Genomic DNA, 26,685 nt, shown 5'->3' on the forward strand with positions numbered 1-26,685 from the left:
GATTGATTTTATGTTTCTAATGACTAGTTAAGAAAGATATTTTTGTTCTTTTTTAATACTTTTTAAAGCAAAGGATTGTCATATAATTAAATACATTCATTAAAATTATTTTTAATAGCTTATCATAAACAAAAATTATCATTCCTACACTTTAAAAATAATATTTTTTAAATATTAAAGAGTGACAGCCATGTTTTTTTCTTGTTTTTGAACCTTCTGTCATATCTTACTACAAAAAAATTAGAAATTTTAGACACAATTTTTTTTAGCTATCACTACCTGAAAATAGCAAAATAGCTTATTTGTAGTGAATGACCCAAAAATCATTGATGTATACCAAGTTATTAAACAAAATTTCTAAAAGGAGTTATTATGCATCTTAAGACAGTTTTCTTAATTTATTCAGTAACTAAATCTATTATAATTAGCTCAATATATTACAAAAAATAATTTATAATTAACAATTTATCTCTGTACAGCATTGAAACAGATAGTTTAAACTACAATACTCAGTATTTAATTGAAATTTAAATGCTAGGTTGACTTATTCATAAAAATTATCCACACCAGTGGTCAGAAAAACTACATTAATTTATTAGTTTACTATAACTACTTTTTTATATTATATATTATTTCGTAATAAAAGTATGAGAAATGAACTCACAATAGCCAATAATTAAAAAACTTTTTCAGCAAATACTCAATCAAATAATAAAAAATAAGTATAATTGATAGCAATTTGTTGCAGAGAGTAGTCTTCAGATAAATGAGTAGCAAATTTTTTTGTTGAAAAAATTAAGGACTTTTTCGAAAAATTAAGGACTTTAAAATAGTATGATTGTTTATCATCGAATATACCACCAGTGACAGTTCTTAAAAACATCAACAAATAAAAAACAATTTTATTATAACGCATGTACTGATATAATTGCATTAATTAACAGGGTTCGCCAAAGTAGGGTCAGGTAATTTCTGCAAACCCGAGTTGTGTTTTCTTAAAAAAATATTTTCAGATAGTTAAATGTTAACAACATCTGTGAAACTAAACCATATTCCATTCTTAATCATTTTATTGAAATTGAATTGTAAAATTAAGGGCAGAAATCAAGATTCGCAATTTTTTTTCATTTAAAAAAAAGGGCAAATAAAGAAATTTGAGAAAAACATTGAAATAATTATTAACACAAGTTTCTATATTTCGCTGCTGGGCACGCATCACATATTCAGTTGTGGGCCAATCATGCTAAATATTAAGCAATGACAAAAAATTTGTCTTTCTAAAATGTTCTACCCTCAATGCATGGTCTCATTCTAGGTGATAAAAGAATGACTTTTTTTAAAAAAAAAAATATATTTTTGTAAGACTGAAAAAATTGTTCCTATCAAGTAATAGTGATGCAGAAAAATTAAGGACTTTTAAAAACTTTGTACCAAAATTAAGTACAGGGTATCTGCTATACTTTAGATTTTCAAATTCATGACTTTTCATGACTAATTCCAAGAACTTTTCATGACTTAATGAAACTACTATTTTCTCCGACAAAAACGCAACAATAAATTTAAAAAAGCATTATAATAACATTAATTAAAATGATAGGTATAACCAAAACTGTTATATTCTGTATCTTCATATTTATTGATTTTAAATTAACAAAAAATGGAGTAAAGAAAGTGTTGAAGCAATAAAATAGCTGAAAAAATAATAGCTGAGCAATTTTTTTTTCTTTTGCAGAATTATATTCTAAAGATACTTTTCTCGCTCATCATAAAGGAAAGAAATACTCCTGATTTTTCTGTTTTCATTTCGGAATTAAAAAAAAAATTTGCCAATGACTGGCTTGCTCAAACTAGAATTTTAAATTAATAAAATAAAAAATTATAATAATTCTGAAATCACAGAAGTTTAAAAGATACTTCGCTCCAGAAATTATGTTTTTCCTTTCATTTTTTGAAAGAACACCATAATATTTAAAGAACATGATAAAAACTTTTTACATTTTAATAAAATATGACTCTGGGGATTTTGTTACAAATTCAGATATTCGGAACACCATGAAATTGGGGGGGGGGGGGGAATTCCATTTTAAAAATAAAATTTTCGGCGACCTAAATCCATGATTTTTTTATAAAAAAATATTTAAAATCATGACATATTTTGTTAAATACCGAAATTCAGACTTTCCAGGTGCGCGGATACCCTGTAAGTACTTTTAAGGGATCATATTTTCTAAAATAAAAATTAAGCAGTTTTTAAGGACCATGGGAACCAAACCCTGTATTAGAGTATTTTTTTTCCTTTGAAAAACACTTTTTACGCATGAATGAGATATTACAAGAGCTAATTAAATTGTATCAATGCTGCAAATAATAATAATAATAATATTACCTCATGAGTGAGGAATATAGATTTCCCTCTGGTGATTTTCAAAACAATCTGGATGTAATCATTATCACGGGTAACATTTATGGTTCGAAAATGACAGGTGAACACTCGGGGAGGAACTTTTACTTTTTCCTCAGCATGTCCTTCCTTTTCTAAAATAATAAACATTTAAAAAAAAAAAAAAAAACTCTGTATAACATGTCATAGAATAAAATTACTAAAATTAGAGAAAAATACTGAGTTGGCAAGGTTTAGGACAAAATGGATTAAACCACGGTTTAAACTGTCCTGTCTAAAATCTGCTTGCTCAAAACTTTTTTAACCCGAAAAAAATCCTTTCATTCAAATTATGTCGCAATTAAAAATAAGTATTGTGGAAAATAAAGTTACTTTTTGCACAGGAAAAATGAAGCCAAAGTTTTTGTTTTATTAAAAAAAGTTTATTAATATTTTTAATACTGTATTATTTATCCTTATGCAAAAACATTATTTAACAGTATTAAAAGCATATTTAGTCATATTTAAAAGTATTCACTTTTGTTGTTCATTGAATTGTGGAGATTCACAAATTATAAATCTTTTCCTATTATATCATTCTAATTTAACAAGTTAAAGCAAATTGTGTAAAAAGTATCAAATATTTATTAATCTATACAATTATTATGCCTACAATTGTTACGCATATAGTATTAAATTACCTTTTACCAATGTTCAAGGTTTTGGACACTTTAAGACAGTTTTAGTCAGTTTAGGGCAGTAAAATCCACGTGTCCTGTCCAAAATAAGTTTAGGAAGTCCAAAATCCCAACACTGGAAAAATATTGTGGTACCTCAATATAATGTGCTTTATTCTATCCCACATTTAAGAACTTTTTTAAATCATAAAAATGTCTTACAATATAGGATTCCTAAACCTTTCTAAGACGAGCCCGGGGTGGGTGAAATTTGAAATGCAACAAAATTGGTAGCTGGTTCGTTTCCCCTTGATCACTGAAGATATTTGATTTAAGGAAGCCTCTCCTGATCTCTTATATTATTTCGATCAACTTCTGTAGCTTGTACAATCTGTTCTTGAAATTTGACAAAGACTCACTAGTCTTTTGAGCACAGGTGTATGTAAGTACTCCGGTGACGTATTTTCTAAGGACATCGCTGTGAGACAGGCCAGGTTCGTTAATTCCATCTTAGCGTCAAACTAACCTCATCGCATTCACACAACAAGGTGTAGGTAAAAACTATCCTCTCGTTGGTATAATGTGACAGGTTAGACAGAAAAGTACCAACTCAATAACTGTTCACGTTATCTGACTAGGCCTAAAATAATGTTTCATTCCAACTACTGCCGTTAAATTAAGTTATTTATTGTTGGCTGCATGTCATGGCTTAAAAGCTTTAGTTGAAAAATAGATAACATAAATTAAATAACGTCATCTCAAAGATGGTTACAATGGGATTCGACCCCATTACCAATACACTACCAATCGTTTGATTGAATGGTGAGATTGTGTGTAAAGGGCCGCCCAAGCTGTTAAAGGACAGTAAAACTAAGCAAGGTGCTTTAGTATAGCTGGGTCATGTAATGAGTACGTATTGTAAATAATGGGTACAGAATAAAGCATAACTGAATGTTATAAATAAATTTATAACATTTTATATATAATAATGTTTTGAAAAGCGTTAAAATGAAGAAATTCGAAGTCAGTACCAGAAACTAGTGAACCCTACAAGAGGAAATAATTATAAGCCTAATAGGGGGCCCACAATGTCGCCCTATAGGTTACAATGTATGTATATATGTAATAGCCTTAAAATGAAGAAATTCGTAGTCAATATTATGTATAACAATATTGTCCATAATACAAGGTGTTTATAAAGTTCCGGACCCATTTTAATGTTTAATAATTCATAAAATAATAAAGATAGATTAAAATTAATAACATAAATGGTTAGATAGATTCAAAAAGTTTCATGACCCTTGTCAATGAACTTCCATGTGTGCCCCTTCGTCGCACGGAGAATATCAAGTCGATAGTCAATTTCACATCAGGTTAGCGGCAAGTATGTCGGCATCCACAGAAGCTATTGCGGTTGTAACTCTGGCTTTTAGGTCATCAATGTTCGACACGATTCTCCTGTAAACATAAAACCAGCGGCGTTATATCAGGTGATCTGGGTGGCCAAGGAATTGGATCTCCTCGCCCAATCCATCTTCCTGGAAAATGGTCATTCAAAGAACAACGAACGATGATACCCCAATGAGGTGGTGCACCATCTTGTTGCAAAAAGACATGTGGCTGAAGCTCTTCTAGTTGTGGAAATACGAAATTTTCCAACATGTCTAAGTATATGACTAATGAGGCCGTCTTTTCTATAAAAAAGAAAGGCCCAATGACTCGGTCGTGCATTAGTCCACACCACACATTAACCTTTGGGGTGTCCCTTTGTGTCTCATGGTACTCATGGGGTTTTCAGATCCCCATATGCGTACATTAAGGCAATTAACAATGCCAGAAACATGAAAGGATGCTTCGTCGGAGAACATTATGCACTTCAGAAAATCAGCACCATCTTCTATCCTTCCTACCATATCTGTTGTAAACCTCTAAAAAAGAAGAGGGCACACGTGGAAGTTCATTGACAAGGGTGGAAACTTTTTGAGTCTATCTAACCATTTATGTTATTAATTTTAATCTATCTTTATTATTTTATGAGTTATTAAACATCAAAATGGGTCCGGGACTTTATAAACACCCTGTATTCAAATTGGACCACGTATTATATTACCGTACTGTTTAGTTACCAAGAAAAAGTAACTAAAAACAAAATTCCGCAAAAAAGACAATATTTTACAGGCAAATATACTACATTAGAGAATAAAAGAAAGATAGTAAATATGCAAGTACAAAGTAATAGCAATCATATGTGTTCACCTTTAAGACAAGTCTAAATATTTTTAGACGTAAAAATAACTAGTAATGCATATTTTTCAAAACATATTTTACATTTTTGTTAAAATATAATTGATATGTTTTAAAACAAAATAAATAACAATAAAAACCAAATTGAAGAGAATTTAATTGTTTCAAAGAATAATTGACTTAATATAGCTTAATTAGTAGATTGTATCACTACAAGGATTAAAATTAAAAAATTAGAACATAAAATTATAATTAATTACCTAAAAAACTTTTTTTATTTTCATATTTCCTAATTCTTTCGTTAGTGCTACCTAAGTTTAAAAAAGAAATTAAATCAATTTTTTTTATCTATAATTTTTTCTTCTTCAAATACAATAATATTAAAGTGTTAATACCAGTTTAAATCTTTCAATTGGAATTTTGAAAGATAAGGAACTAAGTCAACTTGTAGTTGTCTCTTACTAAGAGAAGAACCTGAAAAGAATATATAAAACACTTAATTCATAAGCTGCAAAAAATCCAAGTTGTCTAATAAAATACAAATTAAAAAGTTACCAACAATTCATAACCATAAATACCCATTTTAAAAACAAATAAATGTAAATTTTGAATATTTTAGCTGGATCTAGGAATCTAGCATAAAATTCACAAGTCTAAAAAATTTAAAGCTTTCCAGAAAGATCAATGCTTCCTTATAATGAAAATTAACTCCAGAAATATTTTCCCTGAGAATTTAAAGATATAGTAAGAATATTTTAAAAGATTTTGCGCATAATGAAACTTTATTAAAAAAATGATGTTATTTATGCCCATACAAATTTTATACCAACTATAATGTCCTGAAGATTTAGTAGCTTTTGAAATGATCTTTGGTTCCTTTTGAATTGAGGCAGTATGACAAAGTATCTGTTTTAGTAGTAGAAAAAATAAAACAATAATTTTTTTTCCAAGAAAAAAAAAACTATTTTCATAGAATTTAATGAATATTTTCAAGCAAGGAAGCATTGATTGTAATATTATGAAAACAAAAATAACAAAATTCATATTACAAAACGACAATTAACCTTCAACCACTCACATAAGTACAGTGAAGTTCAGATATTTTTTATTAAGAGGGACAGCTTTTGGGTTTATAATTTTTCATTCCTGGAAGGAAAAAAAAGGGGGGGGGGTATCTATCAAAATAAAGTTTAGCCTCTATAAGCATGTTACAGAGATTTTTGCAATCGCCTTTGCTGGAAGGTAAAAAAAAAAATAATAATAAATAAATTAATAAGAAACAAAAAAATTAAAGCAGATGTAAAATTACATAATATTAATTTGGGCAAAGAATCTTCATTTATACCTTAGAAAAACTTTCATAAAACTGAGGTTTGTGCAGTCCTCTACACCTCCTATTATTCACAGAGAATAAATTGAACATCACACCTCTAGATGCCAAAGACACCATATAATCATTCATTGTGTCATGACTCTGAAACAAATATATATAAACAACCCTACAGTAATGGAAGAGTTTTTAGTTTTTTCACTTTCAATTTTTGGCATTTTTTTAAAATTTCTCGAGAAATACTTAGAGCATTATTTAGTAACTTCAGGGTTCTTTAGCTCATTAAATTTTTTATACTTAGCAATAAAATTTAGAGCTTTCAGAAGTTTGAGACACCAACAATAAATTACAAAAAGAAAAGTAGTATTTTTGATCACCCTATGCCAGGAAATCAGTTAAGAAGCTTTTAATTTGTATTGATTATTTTGATTATCATTATTTATATTATGCTAAATATTTATGGAGATTATAAAAAACTTTTTTCCTTGTCCCATGTTTTTTTGCTGTAACTTAAATATTCTACACAAGTAAACAAAATTTTTAGAGATATTTCAGATTATTTACAAAACTATTGATTTAATATTTTAAAAAACTTCCATAAAAACTGCTTAAGATATGAGTATTTAAAGTAGTTCTTTAATACTGCGCATGCAGAGAAAAGTTTAAAAAAAAAATTTCAGAATTTTGTAGTGAATTGTATTTGGCAACTAATAAAAATATTCTGATTTGAGTATCTTAAAAATTTAAAAAATTTCAGGCAATTTTCTAAGTAGTTTTTGTACTCTTTAAAAGTAAGCTCAAAACGATAAGGGTTTTTCTACAAGTTTCATTTTGTATTATGAAACAAGATTTATTAAAAATGTCACCGGCAAAAACAGCTGCGGCTTCAAAATGAAATTTGTGAAAACTCCTAATGGTTTTGTAATTTTTTTAAAAAAGTACAAAAATTACTTAGAAAATTGGTTGAAACGTTTTAAATTTTTGAGATATTGAAATACTCTTTTCATTAGTAGCTAAATATAATTCCTTACAAAATTACAGTATAAAAAAATTACTTTATAAACTCATATTTTATGCAGTTTTCATCAAATTTATTTCAAATTTTAAAACTATAATTTTGTAATAAATTTTAAAATGTTCCAAAAAATTTGCCTAATTTTATAGAATAATCTTAAAGTTAATAACGTAAAACAAAAAGATACATTTTTTATAAAATTGTCCATATTTCCAGAAATATTTAGCCTAAGTTTAGGAAATTTTGTGTTGCTATTTCAAAGTAAAATACCAATCAAAGTAATTGATACAAGTTATAAGCTTAGTTCTTGATTATCTGTCATAGGATGTTTAAAAATACTTGTTTTCTTTTGTAATTTATTGTCAGTCCCTCAAATCTCTGAAAACATTAACCTTCATTGCTAAGTAAGAAAAATCACACAAATTAAACATCTCTAAAGTTAATAAATAGTTTTCTAAGCATTTATTGAGAAATTTTAAAAAATGTCAAAAACTGAAAGTGTCTCTACCATTATTTTAGGGTAGTGTGTATATATTAACAAACTAAATCTGATTACTTTTTTAAATGAAGGAAAATATTTAAAAAAAAAAGGATTTTATTTATTTTCACATTGAGGCTAATAAAAACATTTACAACAGGAGATGCCTGATTATAACAAAAAATCAGTTATCTTGATTCAAATTATATTACATACTCTGTAATTTAACCCCCCTGCCAGTTGGCAATAGTAGCAACAGACACTCAGTACATTGCTAAAGATTTCATTTAAAACCTATTTAATCTTCATTATGGTTTTCTATAATCAGCTAAATCACTGATTTATAAATTCTCAAACATGATGTGTGCTATTTATAATTCATGTCAAAATGAAATGCAATGTGTCTTCATGTCAGAATGTAAAATTCCTAAATTTGCTAGAATAAAAATCATGATAAGTAATTTGAAAACAATCTGAATGCAAAGATCATTGTATAATTCATAAATTGAAGGAATAAGACTCACTCTGGTTATAAATAAGTTACATGAAAAGATGAGTTATTTTTAAATATATATAGAAATTACAAAGAAGATAGATTGATACAAATAAAATGAGTTTCCTTCTGTTATCAGCTGACATGTGACTAATGCAATGTTATGGTGATGGGAGGTCAGAACAAAAAAATCCTTCTATTTGATAAGTTAAAAATCTCTCTACATTTAAATAAATATAAATGATTCAGTTTTCTGATTAAACTAATTCAAGAAAATTCATATTGAAGGTAGACCGTATAGTTATGATAACTTCCGAAAATGGAAAAAAGGAATTTTCAGCTAACTTTTCAAAATTACATAAATGAGTTTAATTGAGAAACCCTCCTCCCCCCAAAAAAAGAAATGAATAAATGAAGTAAATATTAAGATTAGTTGTTCGTTAAATATTTTGAAATTTTTTTTAAAAAAAGGCAAAGATTATTTAGTCTTCAGACAAAAGAGTACATGGCTGCAAGAAATTATAATTTTTATGTGATTAGTTTTATGATAAGTTCTGATTGTGATATGATTTGATATGACATGATTTTTTATGATCAAGATAAGTTTTTCTTAAGAAAATAATGATTAAACTAAATTTAATAACTCTAAGACCAATTTGATGTTTTTTAAAAGGAAGAAAAATGTAACGCATATCATCAGACAAATGAATATGTGACTTTAAAAACTCCTTATTATACTGCTCAGAGATTTTCCTTAACTAAATTAAATAACGCAGAAAAAAAAATTCAACAGAAACAAGTAATTCTAAAATTAGGGAGTGGAGTACTGCAAATAAATCAAATGTCACATGACTTTCAGTCGCAGATTTTTTTTTAACAAGAAACAAATTGATTTAGAAACAAGAATTTTTCAAGAACGTTTCTATGAAATGGTTTCTTTAATGAACATATAACATTAAAAAAACTCCTCAATCATAGAGCCTTTGGGTATTGAAATTCTTACATTACTTTCTAAATGAGTAAAGTTAAAATTGAGTAGAGCATTAGTAATTGTTAATTGAGTAGTAATTGTTAAAGCAAAAATTGAGTAGAAGAAAGTTTGGAAAAGCTAATGGGCACTCCATTGAAATTTAAGCAAATGTAACCATAAAAACAGAGTGATTGGCTTTCAGAAGAGAATTATTTTGGGGGTTATTGTTCTCAAAAATTTGTGAACTGAAAGATACATAAGAGCTTTGATCACTATTTCTCAAAATTTTTAATTATATTATTAGCAGTTTCAAAAAAGATACATACAATCTATGGAGCACTCACATAATCAGCTTCACTTAACCAAAGTTTGCTTCAATGTCATCAACAAAGGGAATTCTCTTTCAAAAACAAAGTGAAAGATTCTGCAGAAATTGATGTCCTATAAAACACCTCCTAAAAATATACAATACAAGATTAGAAAACACCAGTAAGTGAATTAAGGCTATAATTATTAAATACAGTCATTACTGCGACCAATACATCTATTTAATAGACACAATGTTATGTTAACCTGAGTTAGAAAATCTGAATTGAACTGTTGATTCCAATATAATATGAAATTTTTGTTTAATTTTTTATAAGAAAATCACATCAAATACAGGTGTTAAATATTTTTGCGCTTTTAAACATTTGGTTTTAAAATAATGAAAATATGAAAGCACTCAGTAGTAGTAAAAATCATAATATTTTCAAAAACAACAAAAATAGCAGATGTTTTCATATATATGCAACATTTTGGTATATTTTCAATATGAAAGTTAATCTTACTTTTGATAAATGTTGAACTATTCATTCCAATATAACATGAAATTTTTGTTTAATTTTTTGTAAGAAAACCACGTCAAAAACAGGAGTTAAATATTTTTGCTCTTTCAAAAAAAATTTTTTTTCATGGGCAAAAATTCAATGGATAGCAAAAGTTTCATGGAAGTCCACCTATTTTTTTGACATTAGAGCAAATGAACATAGAGCATATTGAATTCCATATGAAAGTACAAAAGAACCATAATTTCTTAAATTAGACGTTGTGGCATAACTACCACTATAAATATTAAATACCAATTCACTATTATATAAGACATGTTAACTTGACTCTATCATGAGGTACCTTTAGATAGATGACGGTTGACATAGTCTATAAATAAATCCCACAACGTATTCTACGGTGAAAAGGATGGTGGAATTTATGTTACTCTTCATTATTAAGAATTAAAAATGTGTAATGCATTCTTTTGCAGTCTTCTGTGTCATATCGTAATTTTGACCAGAATCATAGAATGATCAATCTCCTTTCCAAAACCCCCAGAGGTGTAATTTGTCATCGGGACATGGAAGACTTTGTGACCTGGCAGATTTAACGTGCACCAGTCACCATTTACAATACAGAGGGTCTTCGGCAGGCTGGATTCGGATTCCCATTCTCACGAAATTGAGTGCAGTGCCATACCAACCAGGCTATCCTGGTTTCAATTCCTGAAGTCCATGTCTGATATCAATAAAACCTTTTAAACTATTTTTTGCGTGAAACAAAACGTGTTAAGAATTTGGAGTGTGGCTTAGACTTGAAAGCAGTTTAGATTTGTATTGAGTATTTATTTCTGAATTGTTTATTTCAGGATTAGAAATGAAAGGATTCTTCTCAAACATTTTTAGACCAGTAGGAAGTACAGTCCGCAAAAAAAAAAAAAGATATCACCCTGAATAACTTTCGTTCTAATGATCGGATTTTCAGGAACTAAGTGTCAATCTTAATGGTTCCTGGGGGTGACCTCAAATATGCTAATTAATTAGTGCTAACTATTAATTAAGTTACGAAATCAGACACAAAAACGTACTTTCTCTGAATAAACATAAATTTTTTTTACATATTTGGATTCTTAACCTTCAAAATAGAGGGGGTAGCCGCAATCTGAGAAATATGGTCCCCATAGTTTGGTCAGGAGAGCGATCCAAAGTTCGTACCCCTTAATGCTAATTTCACTTTTTACGTTTTTAGTCATATTTTTAAAACTAATAAAGCAATTCAAAGAAAATTTCACCCAGTCATAAAAATCACTTACCCAAAGATAATTTCATGAAAAAAATAATTTTTAATAATAATTAATTATTTTTTATTATTTAATTAAATTGAAAATGAAAAAATGTTGAATTATAAGGTATGAATTTTTTTATACCATATTAATCTACATATTTTTCAATTGAAAAATCTAAAGTTTCAACTGTTTTTATTTATTAGAAGCTGAGAAAAATTAAAATTAATTATTTAAAAAAAATTAATTTGGCGACAATAAAGAAATGATTAAATGGGGCGATTAATATTAAAATGTGATAAACTTGCGAGAACTTGACTTCTCGCGCATCGCGTAAAATTTCATTCATATTTTTTTTGCTAATAATCGCTTGCTAATCTTTTCATTTTTATTTTTTTTAAACTATAAAATACAATGTTTCTTTTTTAGTCTTCTAAAAATCGATTTGCAATTTAGTAAAGAAATTTGAATAAAACATTTTATTGAATAAAAAACATTTTATTCAACGAATGTCGAGTTTTATAAAAGCGTGCTTCTGATAGAATGTGATTATACAACAGATTGTGCTTCTTTAATGTGATTACTTTTTATTTTTCAGTTTTTTTTACTCAATAACTGACACAATTGCAATAATATACATCCGTATGAATAAATTTGGAATAAAATATTTATCAATTTCTTGAATATATATTTTATAAATAACAATAAAAATGCGTAGTCAAAATTTTTAAGCATCTCTCACAACATCGCAAATTTCTCAACATCTTATAGGGTAAACTAACCAGTGAATGAACACTTAAGCTTAGCTTGCCCTTAAAAAAAAAAATCATAAAAATCTCAAAATTTTTAATTTTAGCTAAATGATAGTGTTGACGTATTTGTTATTAAATGCAAATTATGTAAAAAAAATTTAGATAACTTACATAATATTGTTTTAAGCTTTTGGTGGCTTAAATAATAAGTAGTAAGATAACCAAGTGAAGGAACAGTTCTTACCAGTGAATAAACACTAAATTTTCCAGTGAATGAAGACTTAATTTTGAGAATGTTTGATGCTCGTTAGGAATCCATAGGCCACACAAATGCCTAAAAACAAGATTTTTCTTGGAATTACAACATATAACCATAGTTAACGTGGAAAATGTTACTTTTTTCAGGCATGGAATGGAAAGTAAAATATGTTTGAATACATAATTTAAAAAAATGTTTTTCATTTTTTTTCTCACAGTTTAGTAGTCCGTTCTAAATTATGAGCGTTTATCATTGTGTAATCCGGTGATGTTTTTATTATTATTATAATTAGATCACTTTTTTGTTTACTCTTTTCCCTATATTTTTTAAGCTTTTTTTAAAATCTTTTTAAGTATTTTTCTTCTCTTCGTCATACTTTCTGCTTTAACTTTTTCTTCCAGCTCTTTCAATCTCTTTAAATTTTCGTTCTTTTTCTGAAGTTAATGCAAAAAAGTAATTTATTTCTTTTTCTTTTGATTTAACCTTCCTCTTTTTTCCAAATTTTTGGCCAATGTAAATGTATCTTCGAAATTTCTTTTGATTTTTCCAGTACCATTTCTAGAATTCCTCACTGGATAATAAATGAGAAAAAGGAGTTTTGAATTTTGAGTAAAATCCATCTCTCATTGACTTATATCTAGTAGGTCTTCAGCAGTACTTACCATTTACTTATGGAACCAATTGTTTCATTTCATGAATCGCTTTTTCCAATGAAATATATAGTAGTGACTGATTCTGTAATATCTCAAAGAATTCTTCAGTAAGGAAAAACTACCAATGGAGGTACTTTTTTCTTTCCTAGGTACTTTAGAATATAAATCCTTATAATTTTTTGGGCCAAAGATTTTTCCCGTTTAAGGGCAGTATTCAACTCTTGTTTCGTTCGCATTGTAAATGCAATCACTTTCTAAAAGGGTGCCAGAGCTACTTCCCTCCTAAAGATTCTTCTAAAGTTCTTAAAACCAGTATTTCGAATATTATTCTCTAAGGGAAGTTTTGCCTTTTGAAATTATCTTCGCATTGCACTGAGTTATCGGTGGATGTCACCTTAAAAAAAACTTCACCCATTTTTCACCTGGATGATTGTCTTTAAATGGATTTTTCCTACCAGTTCCCGTCTGGACATTAAGGACCGCAATAAGATAATAATTTAGCTAATTATTGGCACAAAAACCTGTAAAGAAATTTTCGATTCAAGCTTTTATTATTATATTTATTTGTTATATTTAGTCAGTAAACATAGTTTATCAAGGTGTCTAAGGTATGATGTAATAACTAATCACTACATTTATAAAGATAAATAATAAATAAATTATTATTATAATTCTTTAAATAAATTTAGTAATTAAATTTGCATTTTGAAATGAAATTGTTATAAGAACTATTCATACAACATTTAACTGATTTTTGGATGTCCTCTATACCTCAAAGCTACTTATTGTCCATGAAAAATCATATTTCACACATACTGTTCATTCACTGGGAAATCTATTCCCAGTGAAGGAACATGTCTGTTCCTTCACTGGTTAGAAGTTGATTTTTGTATTTTTAACATAATTTTGATGTATAATATGACTAAAGGTACAAGAAAATTAAAATTTTTCTTTTATTTTCATTAACTTGAAAAAAATCCCAGTTAAGGAACACTTGTTTATTCATTGGTTTTTCATCGTTTGGTAATCCAGTTAATAAACACCCCCTAATCTCAGTACTTGCTTATGTTATGATGCTTAAAATAAATAAAACGTAACTTCAATAACCATATTTTGATTTCTCTTTTTCACAATGAGAAAAAAAAACATTATATGCAATTAATTGTACTTTAAACGGATAACTACAAACCCTGACCTTATAATTTGTCAAAGAAACAAGGCGTTGAACAGATACTAACAAATTCAAAACTTTTTCCAGAGAAGACTCTAAGACCAGGTAACTCAGTGCATTGTTAGATGACTTCCTATTGTTAGGTAGTAAGCTACTGTTACCAATCAATCGAAATCAAAACGATTAAAATCATATTTTTAAAAAATATCTATGAAATGTTCCTTCACTGGGGTGTGTTCCTTCACTTGTTGGTTTACCCTATATCGTCTTAATCTTAAAAGAAATTTCCGGAAGTGTTTCGCAGAACTATTTTACCAACTATTTAATTAAAGTTTAACATTTTTAAAAATCTTATTCTTTACCCTTTTAAGTTTATTATTTCCTCATTAATATACTAATCAATTTTTTTAGTACTTTAATTTAGGTTTTCTTTAAAGTAAAGTTCCTTTCAAAATTATAGTCAAGTTTTTTTTAAAGACTTATATTGCTCCAAGGGATCTACTCAATAATTTCGCTATTTCCAGAATGAAATCTGTTTGATTGAAACATATTATTCCTTGAAAATTAACTTTTATTATTTATCTAAGCTTATTCCATTTATAACGGTATTAAGGTTAAGGATATGCGATGGAAGCCCCATTTACTATTATACTATAAATGCATTAAATCATGTAGCTTGAATAATTTATTTCAAGCAAATTATTTAATAATTTTAAGCAAATAAAGGTGTAAAAATAAACTCGATCGAAATATTCTGAATGTATACCCTAAAATATATGTAGAATAAACTTTGAAATCGATATATAAAAAATACCTTTTCAAACAACTTCGAGTAGGACAGGAACGCTAACTTGTTTTAAATAGTTGTCCTTGTAACTATTTAATTTCGATTCCTGGTGCTAGGGGGCATTCCATTTTCACATTCGACTTTTGAAATTTCAATTGTAAACGGAATTTTTTTATGTCCTTGAAATAAAATGTTAAGGTTTGCAGCAAAAGAAAATTGTACTGCATTGATTTTTTCACAAAGCAGTGAATTATTAATTTTTTCAATCTAAGAACCTGTGCCTCTAACTTATGTAAAACTTATTTTAATATCGAGTGAAATAATTTAATATGTTGTGTAACTAAATGGATAATCCCAAGAAACTGAATCAAAAATATAAAAACTTCATTGATTTAAAAAAATAATAGACAATAGTAAAAATAGACATGTTTTGAGCGTAGAATAATAAAAGTCACAAGTTATTCAAACCTGACAAGTCTTGAGAATGGGCGATTATATTTGAACGCTCGAAACTTGTCGACTTTTAGTACCCTCTTCATATGTTTTGAAGCCAGTTGACTTTTTATTGTCAATTATACTGTTTTACAGTTGAGTCTTGATCATTATTTTGATAAGGATTTTACACTCGTTAAAGTAAACATATGCATTTTAATATTTTAACAGGATTCATGTGGTCTTTAAAAACGTAAGAGCATCAATATTGTAAAAGTTATATTTAACTTAAAAATTAAAATTTTGTGATCAGATATTTTCAGTTAATGAAATTAAATATTTTATCTTTAAAGTTTTTGTGCCCCTATTTCAGTATCTTAAATATCTTACAAGCTCTGTTTAGAAAGAGAGTATCAGATATACATAAGGGAAACAAAAATAATCATAGGAGCAGTATTTGGTGGTAAATGTAGCTTATCGTAATTGAAGAATATGCTGTGCGACACTTAATGGTGAATTTGAGAACGTAAGTTTCAGAATGTATCGAAACATGAGGATGCTATTTTCTAATCATCTTTATCCAAAGAAAACCATGTAACCTAAATATCTAGCAGAATGAAGTGATTTTTTAAACAATTAATCATACAATATGCAACATATTATTTCAATTTCTTATTCTTAAACATAACATATTTCAATGTTTTTAAAATGCCACTAAACATTCAGCAATTCCTTGAGTTATAGAAAAAAGAAATATCGTAAATTATAGAAAACTCTGTGAATAAGCATTAGAATTACTATACAATCTACATTTTATTTTTCAAGCACTTTTTTTCCCTTCAAAAATGATAATCCCTATAATTTTGTATATAGCTATAATAGGTTATGTTAATTTGATTTTAGTATGAAATCCTCGAATAAATATAGCAAAAACAACATAATCTAAATAATATCAGATGAAAAGTTCATGTGTTTAAATACTAAAAACTCAGAACGTAATAAATAATTTATAAATCGATTCAAATTTTCTTTTCAAAGGGGATTAAAAAAAAATTTTTTTTTTTGCTTTTTGGACAGAAATCAGCTTAAAAATTGTCTATTGCCTAGAAACTTCGAAATATTTCCTATTAATAATTAATAAAACCTCTTAAAGCAATCACAGAACTTTATTTCAATTTTTTTACGGTCAGATTTTGGTTGCTTAGCAACCTAGTAAAATTAAGCATTCCTCTTTTGAATTAGTCAATGGGTTATCTTAAAATATTCATTTGCGCAGGCGACTTTTTTTGGCGGTTTTCTGGACTATCGCCAAATATATAAACCCCCCCTAATTCAAGTGTCTAGATTCCAAATATGTAAAAAAAATATATGTTTATTCAGACAAAGTACGTTTTTGTGTCTGATTTCATAACTTTATCAATAGTTAGCACTAATTAATTAGCATATTTGAGGTCACCCCCAGAAACCATTAAGATTGATACTTAGTTTGTGAAAATCCGATGATTAGAACGAAAGTTATTCAGGGTGATATCTTTTTTTTTTGTGGACTGTAGATTGTAATTTGACTTATTTGAAGCATCACCTAAATAAAATAAACAACATCATCTAAATTATTTAGCAAGTGCCAAAATCAATATTGAATCCCATAGGAAATAAACTAAACCTACGCTTTGGGTAAAGAATTTTTCCCATTGTATGAAACAGAGAGGAATCCCTTTTACTCCCATCTTAAGAGGAAGAAACACTCTCTTGCTAAGGGCTTTTTAAAGTCTAAAAAAATATTGATAATTTTAATACAGGAAAAGAAAATTAACAGCAAAATGAAGCTGATTTTTATGGGTGGAGTGAGTGCAAACAGTTGCAGTTAGAGACATCAAATTTAATGTGAAAATAAATATTGAAACTCTTAAAAGTAAGAGAAAGAAAAATTTTCGAAGATTAATTAATTTTTCATGACACAATATGTTAAGATTGTTTTCTAATATGTGCAGTATTTTTACAAATTAAGACATTCTATTAACTAAATTGTACAAAATAAAGTGTTAAACATCCTAAAGGTCATGTTTTTTTTTCTCATCATGAAGTTCACACAATTTATTACACAAAGCATCTCATTTTTCTCACGTCGATTTTTGGCAAAATAATTTGAAAAATCTACCTTTTCTTAAAATGTTTTAAATTGCGACATACAAGAATCTACAACAGCCATGAAATTCCCATAAGAATAATATTTGCACTCTGATTTAAAACAGAAATGCCAAAAAATATTATGTGGCTTTCTAAACGTCAGAAAAAAATATAACTTTAATTTCAAAAGCTTAATGAACGAAGAATGACAAATTCTCTATCCACTTTTTCTGTTAACATTTAATTTCTTTAATTAAAAGTCAACTGTAATATTATTCAGCCATTTTTGTATTCCTTTTAACTTTATTTATATTTTCTTTTTTTTCTATCTGGATATTTTTGCACACAAGTTATTGAATAAATTTCGTAATTTTACTTTCTCACTTTTAAATGGGAATTTCTTTTCTTTTTCTTTTATGTTAAAAACTAAGTAATTTAGAGAATTTTCTTCTTTTATCTAATATTTTTTATGCTTTAAATATATTTAATTTCAACTTAAGATTTTTCACACATTTCTTCTTTTTGTTTTAGATAACATATCGCTAAGAGCTTCTGAAATGTTTTAGTCATTATGTAATAAGTGTATCATAGCATTTCTGCATAGGCATGAAGTTTAAAAAGTTATCTTTTGCACTTACAAACAAACAATATTCATATCACTCTATACTCTCAAACATTTGTATTGCACTCTCTAAGTTTTTGTGCTAACTGGAAAAAAAACTCTTAGAAATATAAAAACATTTAAGGGAATAAATTTAAAGTTTCTTTATTTTTATATGACAGTCTTTACTAATGTTTCTAAGTGATTTCTAAAAATTGCAATAAAAATAAAAGTCAACTCCAAGATAACCCTATCAAATCCATAGTGTCTTTATTGCACACAAAATGAGAATCACATGTTTATTAAAATGTGAATCATTATCTAAATAATGTATAAGACATGCATAGAATTTATGGCATTCCGTATACATCCAACAATATTTTCAATTTCAGACTTGCTTAGTTTTTTGTAGCTGGAATACACTTAAAATTTAAAAGAAATGAAACATATTCATTTGTCTCCTTCAATGAGATCTGAAGTATAAAAGACCCCTTACCTTTGGTGAGTTATTAATTTTTGTAAGCACTTTCATCATCAAGGTAGGGGCAATTGCATCAAAACTAAAAAAAAAAGTAAAAAGTATTTTAAAAACAGATTATTAATAACAAGAAAAACACAAAGCTTAACAACAAAACTTTTTGAATTAACATTTTCCAATTACACAAAATAAATTAAATACTTATATAAAATAAGTATTAACAAAATAAACAGTGAATCGTTTTACTAAAACTTTTTCTTTTGTACTTATAACTGTATTAATTTAGAAAAAGCCCACTTTTATCAAATAGGGAAGCAATCATTCATTGCTAGTAGACACTATCTTCTAATTTTTAAATGTATATTTGTGTAATTAAGAATATGCTCAGGGTTTAAAAAATAAATTTTAAAAAATAAATAAACACAAAAATATCTACTAGTTAGCGTTTACGAAGCTTAATTCAGCACAATTTTAAGATGCACATGCAGCTTAATTCTTCACAGGTATGTAATATTAATAAAATTATGCATGAACTTATAATTAAATAAAAAAAGTAACATTTAGATATCGGTACTATATTGAAAATTAAAACTTATAGTTCAATATAAAATTGATCCAATGTTGCTACTTAAAGTTAAATTAGTCTCTCTAGCATCCTATACTTGAAGCACTAAAAACTTTCCCTCACAAAATTACAGATTTAAGTTTACATTATAAAGAGAGAAAGTTAGTTTCATGAAAGCTAGAAAAAAATGAAATTCCTCTTTGTTTATTGTTTGGAAAGATTTGTTGTTTATGAAAGAACAAAATGTTCAGCATTTATTTAATTTTGATGATGATTTAATTTCCATAAAAACAATACAGTATTTCCATACAAGAATACAGTCGTTTCAATCAAATTGTTTTGGTTTTTTATTAATTCCTTCTAAAATTACCCAAAAAGTAGAAAAAATTATCGTAGATTAGTTGCAAACAATAAAATTTCATAGCTCTAGAAAATTTGGTTTTAAGCAGATTATTACAGATATTCTCAAAAGCCATAATTTTTTCCCCTTCAGATTTATGATTTTTGATTTATGCAGATTTTTTTTCGTGGGTTAACTAGAAAATATTAAAAAACTAGACCAAACTAACCAAAACTAGAAAATATTTTTTTATATTATAAAGCTAGAAAATACGTGTCAAAAATACATTACAGAAATTTGCATGACATAATAACAACTTATTAAAAAAGAATCAAATTTTTGAAAAGGGAAAAAAATAATAATACAAAATATAACTTAAAAGTTAAGCTTTTATTTACGTTTTTTCTTTTGAAGAACAAGTAAGAACTTTTAACAGTGCTTAATTTCCATGATGCAAAATTATACTCTATTAAGCACATTTAAAGTACAAATGAACTCTAAAGAAAAGGAAAATTCAATTCAAGGAAAAATCCACAAAGTTTCTTGTTCTGCAGCTCCACAGCAGATACTAAATCAAAAGTTACGATAGATGAATAAAATAACTTCTGAATACAGTGAATGGCTCTCTTATATACAATATTTTAAATTTAAAAAAAAAAGTTGAGTTATGAGAAAAGCTTCAAAAATTAGCTATACTGAATGAAATGTAAACAATATTATCTGCTTCGGGGAAAACTGATAAAAGTTTGCTATTAACTAAGTCTAGAGCGAGAAAAAAAAGTGAGTATATTAGAGACAACCTCTAAGAGGATAACTGAAAAACAAATTTGAGAGTGGATTTTAAACAATAAGCTAATTTAGAGTAAATTATAAAGAAAAGAGTAATATATTTACCTAAAATGAGTAATTTGGTTTTCGAGAAGTATTCTTTATTGTTCATTAATATCGGCAAAAAAAAATCTTTCTCTTTAACAGTCACAGTTCCAATGCCGTCCGGCCTTAGGTAGAAAATAACTTTCACTTTTTTAGAATATTATTTTCGTAAAGCACACACAATATTACAATAAAATTAGTATACTTAATTATTTATAATATACATAAACTTGTTCTTAGCATTGATACAATCTTCATAATAAGCTATGAAGTGTATTTAAAAATGGCTAACAATTAAAAAATTAATTAAAAAAATATTGTTTCTTATAAATTTTTATCAAGCATCATTCATATAAAGTAAATGATACATAAAAAAGCTTTAGATTTCTTTTAATATGTAATTTATACATTCATGTCTAACTGTTTCATACAATTTAAGCTTTTAAAAATAACTTAGGTATGTTTCGACAATATTTTAGACACTGAACAAACCATCTAAATGTAATGCATAAGTAGAAAAATTAACTTTTATAGTATAACAATTTATTTTTATGTAAAGTATGGAATGATAATGCAAATTTTAAATTAAATTGAAAACGATACTAGTATGAATGTAAATAATTTATATTTTTGAGATGATTTTCTATTTTTACCACCGATTTCTAAATCAGTTTTCAATATTTAATAAATACGCACAATAAAACTTCATTGCAAAAAGAAGTTTAATTAGTTGAACAACTTTTCAAAGAATAGTAAAACTTTTTGCCAAAAATTCTTTACACTGCAATTGTTCTCTACTACTAACCTATGCAACTAAAACATTTTATTTTACAAAACTCACAGTATAAATCTAAAGAACTACAAAATTATCAAGGTTCTAATAGGCTAAATAGTTTTTTTTCTTCTTCTCTTAATATTTAAACTAAAGATGTAACCAAAAAAAAAAAAAGCGCAGTACAACTAAAACTTTTCTAAAAGAATTTTTTTTCTTTAAAAGTACTTAGAACTTAACAGAATAATGGAAAAAAATGTTTATTTTTTGAGCACGTATAATCGATTAATGAGCTACAATAGAAAAGAATACAATATAAAGAAACTAAGCTGTTAAATGAAAAAACTAATGTGAAATTATTATCAACAATGATAATTTTGGAATACATTTATTGGTGTTGATAATTTTTTTAAAGAAAAAAAAACATTATTTTGAAAATGTTGTGTAGTATAACTTTAATTCCTAAATTTAAATTAAGTACATTATTTTATCAGATTTCAAACGAAAATTATAACATGAAATTATTATAAAGGAAAAAAGTATTTTTGTTTTTACCCCAAAAATTAAATATAATGAAGGAAAAATTTTACCAATTTGTTTTGCTTTTTTGCCCTCCTTACAATAAATACTATTTTTTAATGTTCCTTATCACAGTTCCTATTCATCCAAAAACTAATTTATTAAAAAAAAGTGCTTTCTCGATCAGTTTAATTCTTAACACTAGGTAAGGATACCATAACAAAATTTAAGTTTGAAATAACTATAAATAAAACTTATTATAAATTTGATTTTTAAATATAAATCAGTGATTCTAAATTTCAGGAGAAAATTTGTTTCAAGCACTTATGCAACAATAATAGCTTAGGAACTTATTGGCACAGTCGATTTAGATGTTGCTCACACAGCTGATGGAAAATTAGAGGCATAAATGGAAATTATGAGATTATCAGTAACTAAAAGACTAGAAGAGTAATTAAGTTTGGAGAAATTTTATTAAATCTTTTCAATCTACATAGCTATTAATCTGTCTATTAACCCTGTAATGGTTGCATAATTTTGAAAACAATCATATAAGTGCCAAATTTTTTTTATTCAAGAAAATTATATAAAAAACGAATTGCATTTACAATATGTATTCATTCTTAATTTATGGTTTAATCGCAAATCTACATGTTCGATGCATGCTGATATCTAGTTTAAAATAAACTTTCTCAAAACGCATTACAAATAGTCTAGTGTTGCTATCTGAAACATAGAAAAATCAACATGTTTAAGGGCATAAGCAACAGATTGTTTCAATCCTTTTGGAACATTACTTCAGCCTAGAAATATCACAATAAAACTTTAGAAGGCAAATTTTCGTCTCGTTATTTTTGCAGGAACGAGAAACAGTAAATTGTAATCAATTGCAAGTAAAACTGATTTTAAAACCTACTTGTTTCAGTTTACCGTGATCAGACATGTGACTGGACTATATAAAAAGCTTTGATGGCAGAGTGTAGACACTTTAAAGGATAAACAATATCACATAATACTATAAAATAATTTTTCTACGATGTGAAAGAAATTGAAGATTTTTTTACATATAAATATTAAATAATAAGTGTCAATCTAAAACAAGTTTCTTTGTATCTAATTTTTTAAACCTGTATAAGTTCATTTCACTGAAAAATATTGAAGGGGGCACTAGTTCTAAAAAGGAAAAAGAAGCAATGCTTTTCAATGAAAAATAACACATATATATGCCTAATAATACAATATAAACTTAATAATATTTAACTTCTTTTTGAACCAGTTACTCTTTTCCCCCTGTTTCTGTAATTCAGTAGTTTTTACTAAAAACAGTTTTGATTAAAAACAGCTGCTTTTTCTTATATTTAAGAAAAAATTATCAAACCCAGATTTTTTCTTCTTCATTCTTTAATTTTCTAAACAAATATTTAAAAGGTTTTTCTACCACAGTTGAAGAAAAATGTATTTTGTATAAAAACTTGCTTAAAGTCTATCTTATCAGTAGATTAAAATATTTTTTGTGAGATGAGAACTATCTTAAAATAATTGGGAAGGAGTTATGTCCTATCTCTACTCTAAACGTTGGAGGAGATAAAATATCCATTTTTTACAGTGTCAATCATATGAGCTAATTTTTGAAGCCAAATATTGCTACATACCTCCTTGTAACCTAGATATGGTTTGAAGTTTTTGCTGGTTTGAGGTTAAACGAGGGGAATTGGTTTACGAGATAGTCCTGTAGCCCTGTACATGGCCATGATCCATAGATGGCACTCATTTTCATCGCCACTGGCATAAAGTCCGCTATTACCTTCCTCGACCACATTGAAGAAAAAGCTCCCACCTTTAAGATCTAAAATTTAAAGTAGCATTAAACAAAACAGGAAAAGAGATTTTATTCAAACAAAAGTAGATTCTAGTTCAGAGATGCCATCTTTTTTTTTTTTTTGCACTAACTGAAGTTGCTCTAAATATTCAATTTACTAAATTCTATTTCATTAATTTTAATAAGAATCTTGGATACAAAATCTGGGTGTACAAAAGGCATTAAAATACATAGACATTTAAGATAGATGAATTATAACACTGATAACCTGATGAATTTTTAATATATTTCCTCAGTCTGTGTAATTAAAACCCTTATGGAATAACTTTTATTGTATGATTTATAGTCAAATTATTCTGTTTTTTAAATAAATTTTTTTTCATGAATTCCACACATAATTTTTCTTTGCAGATTCTTGTTAGTTTTTTTTACCATAGATTCATTTTCTTAGGCTAGACTACATATATATTTCAATAGAATAGCTCTTTAATATAACAGAGGATAAAAAAGAAATCAATCTTAAAAAAACCCACTTTAGGGTGGGTTTTACTGGGCTTTTCAGAGTGGGTTTTACCTAGTAAAACCTGACCGGGTTTCTCTGGGCAAGTGGGTTTTTCGCAACCCTGAATAAAATTAATAAAAATATTACAGCAACAGATTTTCTCCAGATAACAGTAACAGATTTCAGAAGACACTTTTAATTAAATGAAAAGGAAGTAAAACTAGTTAGAACACCATTAACTATGAGTAATTTTTAAAATCACTATCACATTAATGAAGATTAATTTTATTATGAAACATTAACTGGTGATTCATATCAGATCCTGGGGAGATAAAAACAATCTGAACAATAAATTAGCTCATTTCATACTGAACAAACCCAAAAACAAATTGCATTCCAAAAAATGACAAGATTTATACCAAAGGGCCAGAAAGGCATGTTGGTAGGACACCGGGCCCATGTCCAAGAGGTCATGGGTTCGATCTCCGCAAACCCTAGACTCTCCGCGTAGTAAATGGTGACTGATGCACATTAAATCGGTCAAGTTACAAAGTTCTCCATTCTCCCATAAATCATACCTCTGGGGATACTGATTTATAAGTTTCTTCTGGAGATGAGTTCCTTGTCTTCTGGATTGGTTCAAAATTACGAGGCTACGGAGTTGAATATTAGTAGTAGTCATGAACCCAAAAACATGGGTCGTCTGTTCAACGACTGTTAAAAATAAAAAATTCAATTTTTTACCCATCTTAGTTTAAATCAAATTTCATAATACACAAAACTAATGTGTATTTTTTTAATCATAAAATGGGCACATTCCATATCAAAAGTAAGTAAAAAATTCAATATAATTTATAAATAAGACATTTGTTACAAATAAAATGCTTAAAAAAAAAACACAGTCTGAATAACCCCAGGCCTTCTGGCCCCAAATAATTTTGTTTTATACTTGAGTTCATATTTGTTAAGCTACACTATAACCACCACTCCACTGTGTGTGCAGTTCAGCACTGATTATTTATAAAACTCTAAATTCAAAATAGACCAGAATAAGAAAAATCCATTAAGAATTATTTTAAGTTTAGTTTTAATTGCTAAAGCTTAAAATTCTGCCATTTGTTGAATTGACCTGTTAATTGTTTCAGATTAGTTGTTTAGGGTAATAATCATGTTATATGCTTTTTTTCCCTTTCAATTAAAGGTCTATTAAATTGGTTGGACAAATTATTTAAAATAATTCATAAAGATATAAATGTTTAGTTATTGGAGTTTATGCTTATAAATTAAATAGAAACTAAAAAACTAAGTAAATAAAGTAAAAAATAGAAAATTTATTACCAAGTACTGGCTCAACATAATCTACAGTATATCCATCCAGCTGCATCATTTCCGTAGGTTCCAATTTCTTTTCTCTGTAACTGCACATTGCAAAACTATACTGAGGATAACTGGTAATATTAAAAGATAATATTAAAGAAAGGCACATGCATAAGTTTAATAAATTGAAAAAAGATTATAGCAAAACAAGATATTTTTCATGATATTTTTTTTTAGCAAACATCTATATTTTTATTGAATTGATACCGATGCTAATAAAACAGGCTGTAAATAATGTACTATATAGCAAGAATTTGATATTACTCTATTACTTTGGGGGGAAAAAATACAAGCTTGAACATAACATACACAAAAAAATGCAAGTTATTATAGTAATAATAAAAGCTAATAGATATTTTTTGTTTTAGTTTTTATTTTGTTTTTCAAAACTCACATTTGAAATATATTACAACTAAATACTAATCACCTAAATTATTCATAAATTGAAAAGCAAATAATTAGACAATAGCAAATTCTTCAAAATCTGAAACAGTCTAAACTAATTACCATTTCAAACCAGAATAGTTAAAAAAAAAAAGAGTTTAATGTAATTTTCTTAATGATATATGACATTGTTGGTGATATTTAGACAACATTCCTATCTAATTGTCAAAATTAGCCAGTAAGTGATCAGTCTACAGTTTGTTTTCAAATGGTGAGGTACCATTTTGTAAGCACAATGTTTTTCAAAATTTGCTTGCTTATTAAAAAAGTATCTAATGCCTACTAAATAAGTAATAGCAGATAATAATAATAGCAGCTAAATTAGCTAAATAATAATAGCAGAAAATTTTGAAAATTTCCAAACTTTTATGTTTTAATAATTTTTTACAACTGATTAGTCATGGATCAGTGTGCATCTTAAGACATTTCAATAAACAATAAAAACACCTACCTGAACCAGCAAAAAATATCTTATTTTCCATTTTTTCCTAACTTGCTTTCCTTGTGCAAATAAATACCTGTGAAATAATTTTCA

At 27.1% G+C, this 26,685-nt stretch overlaps 1 protein-coding gene across 8 annotated transcripts in view; it reads right to left on the reverse strand.

The window, feature by feature from the left end:
- Positions 1 to 26,685, reverse strand: part of LOC147803251 (calcium-dependent secretion activator 1-like) — a 40,184-nt gene that overhangs the window by 3,606 nt on the left and 9,893 nt on the right. The window contains exons 2-11 of one of the 8 annotated variants that reach the window (XR_015428963.1): positions 26,602 to 26,668; positions 25,668 to 25,747; positions 23,661 to 23,854; positions 20,739 to 20,842; positions 18,958 to 19,021; positions 9,932 to 10,042; positions 6,647 to 6,775; positions 5,697 to 5,775; positions 5,562 to 5,612; positions 2,387 to 2,535 (exon numbers count right to left, since the gene is read on the reverse strand). Coding sequence is in view for 1 of the 8 variants with exons in the window: in XM_087150678.1 (XP_087006804.1) it covers positions 23,706 to 23,854; positions 25,668 to 25,755 (237 nt within the window). In the remaining 7 variants the exon portion in view is untranslated. Of the gene's footprint in view, positions 1 to 2,386; positions 2,536 to 5,561; positions 5,613 to 5,696; positions 5,776 to 6,646; positions 6,776 to 9,931; positions 10,043 to 12,675; positions 12,766 to 17,400; positions 17,504 to 18,957; positions 19,022 to 20,738; positions 20,843 to 23,660; positions 23,855 to 23,912; positions 25,044 to 25,667; positions 25,778 to 26,601; positions 26,669 to 26,685 lie in introns of those variants that run through there. The other 7 variants (XR_015428962.1, XR_015428960.1, XR_015428958.1 and 4 more) reach the window with 7 other exon arrangements.

This window comes from Parasteatoda tepidariorum, chromosome 9, assembly GCF_982258835.1.
Source record: "Parasteatoda tepidariorum strain Cologne lab strain chromosome 9, Ptep-v5.0, whole genome shotgun sequence".
In the NCBI taxonomy this organism is placed as follows: domain Eukaryota; kingdom Metazoa; phylum Arthropoda; class Arachnida; order Araneae; family Theridiidae; genus Parasteatoda; species Parasteatoda tepidariorum.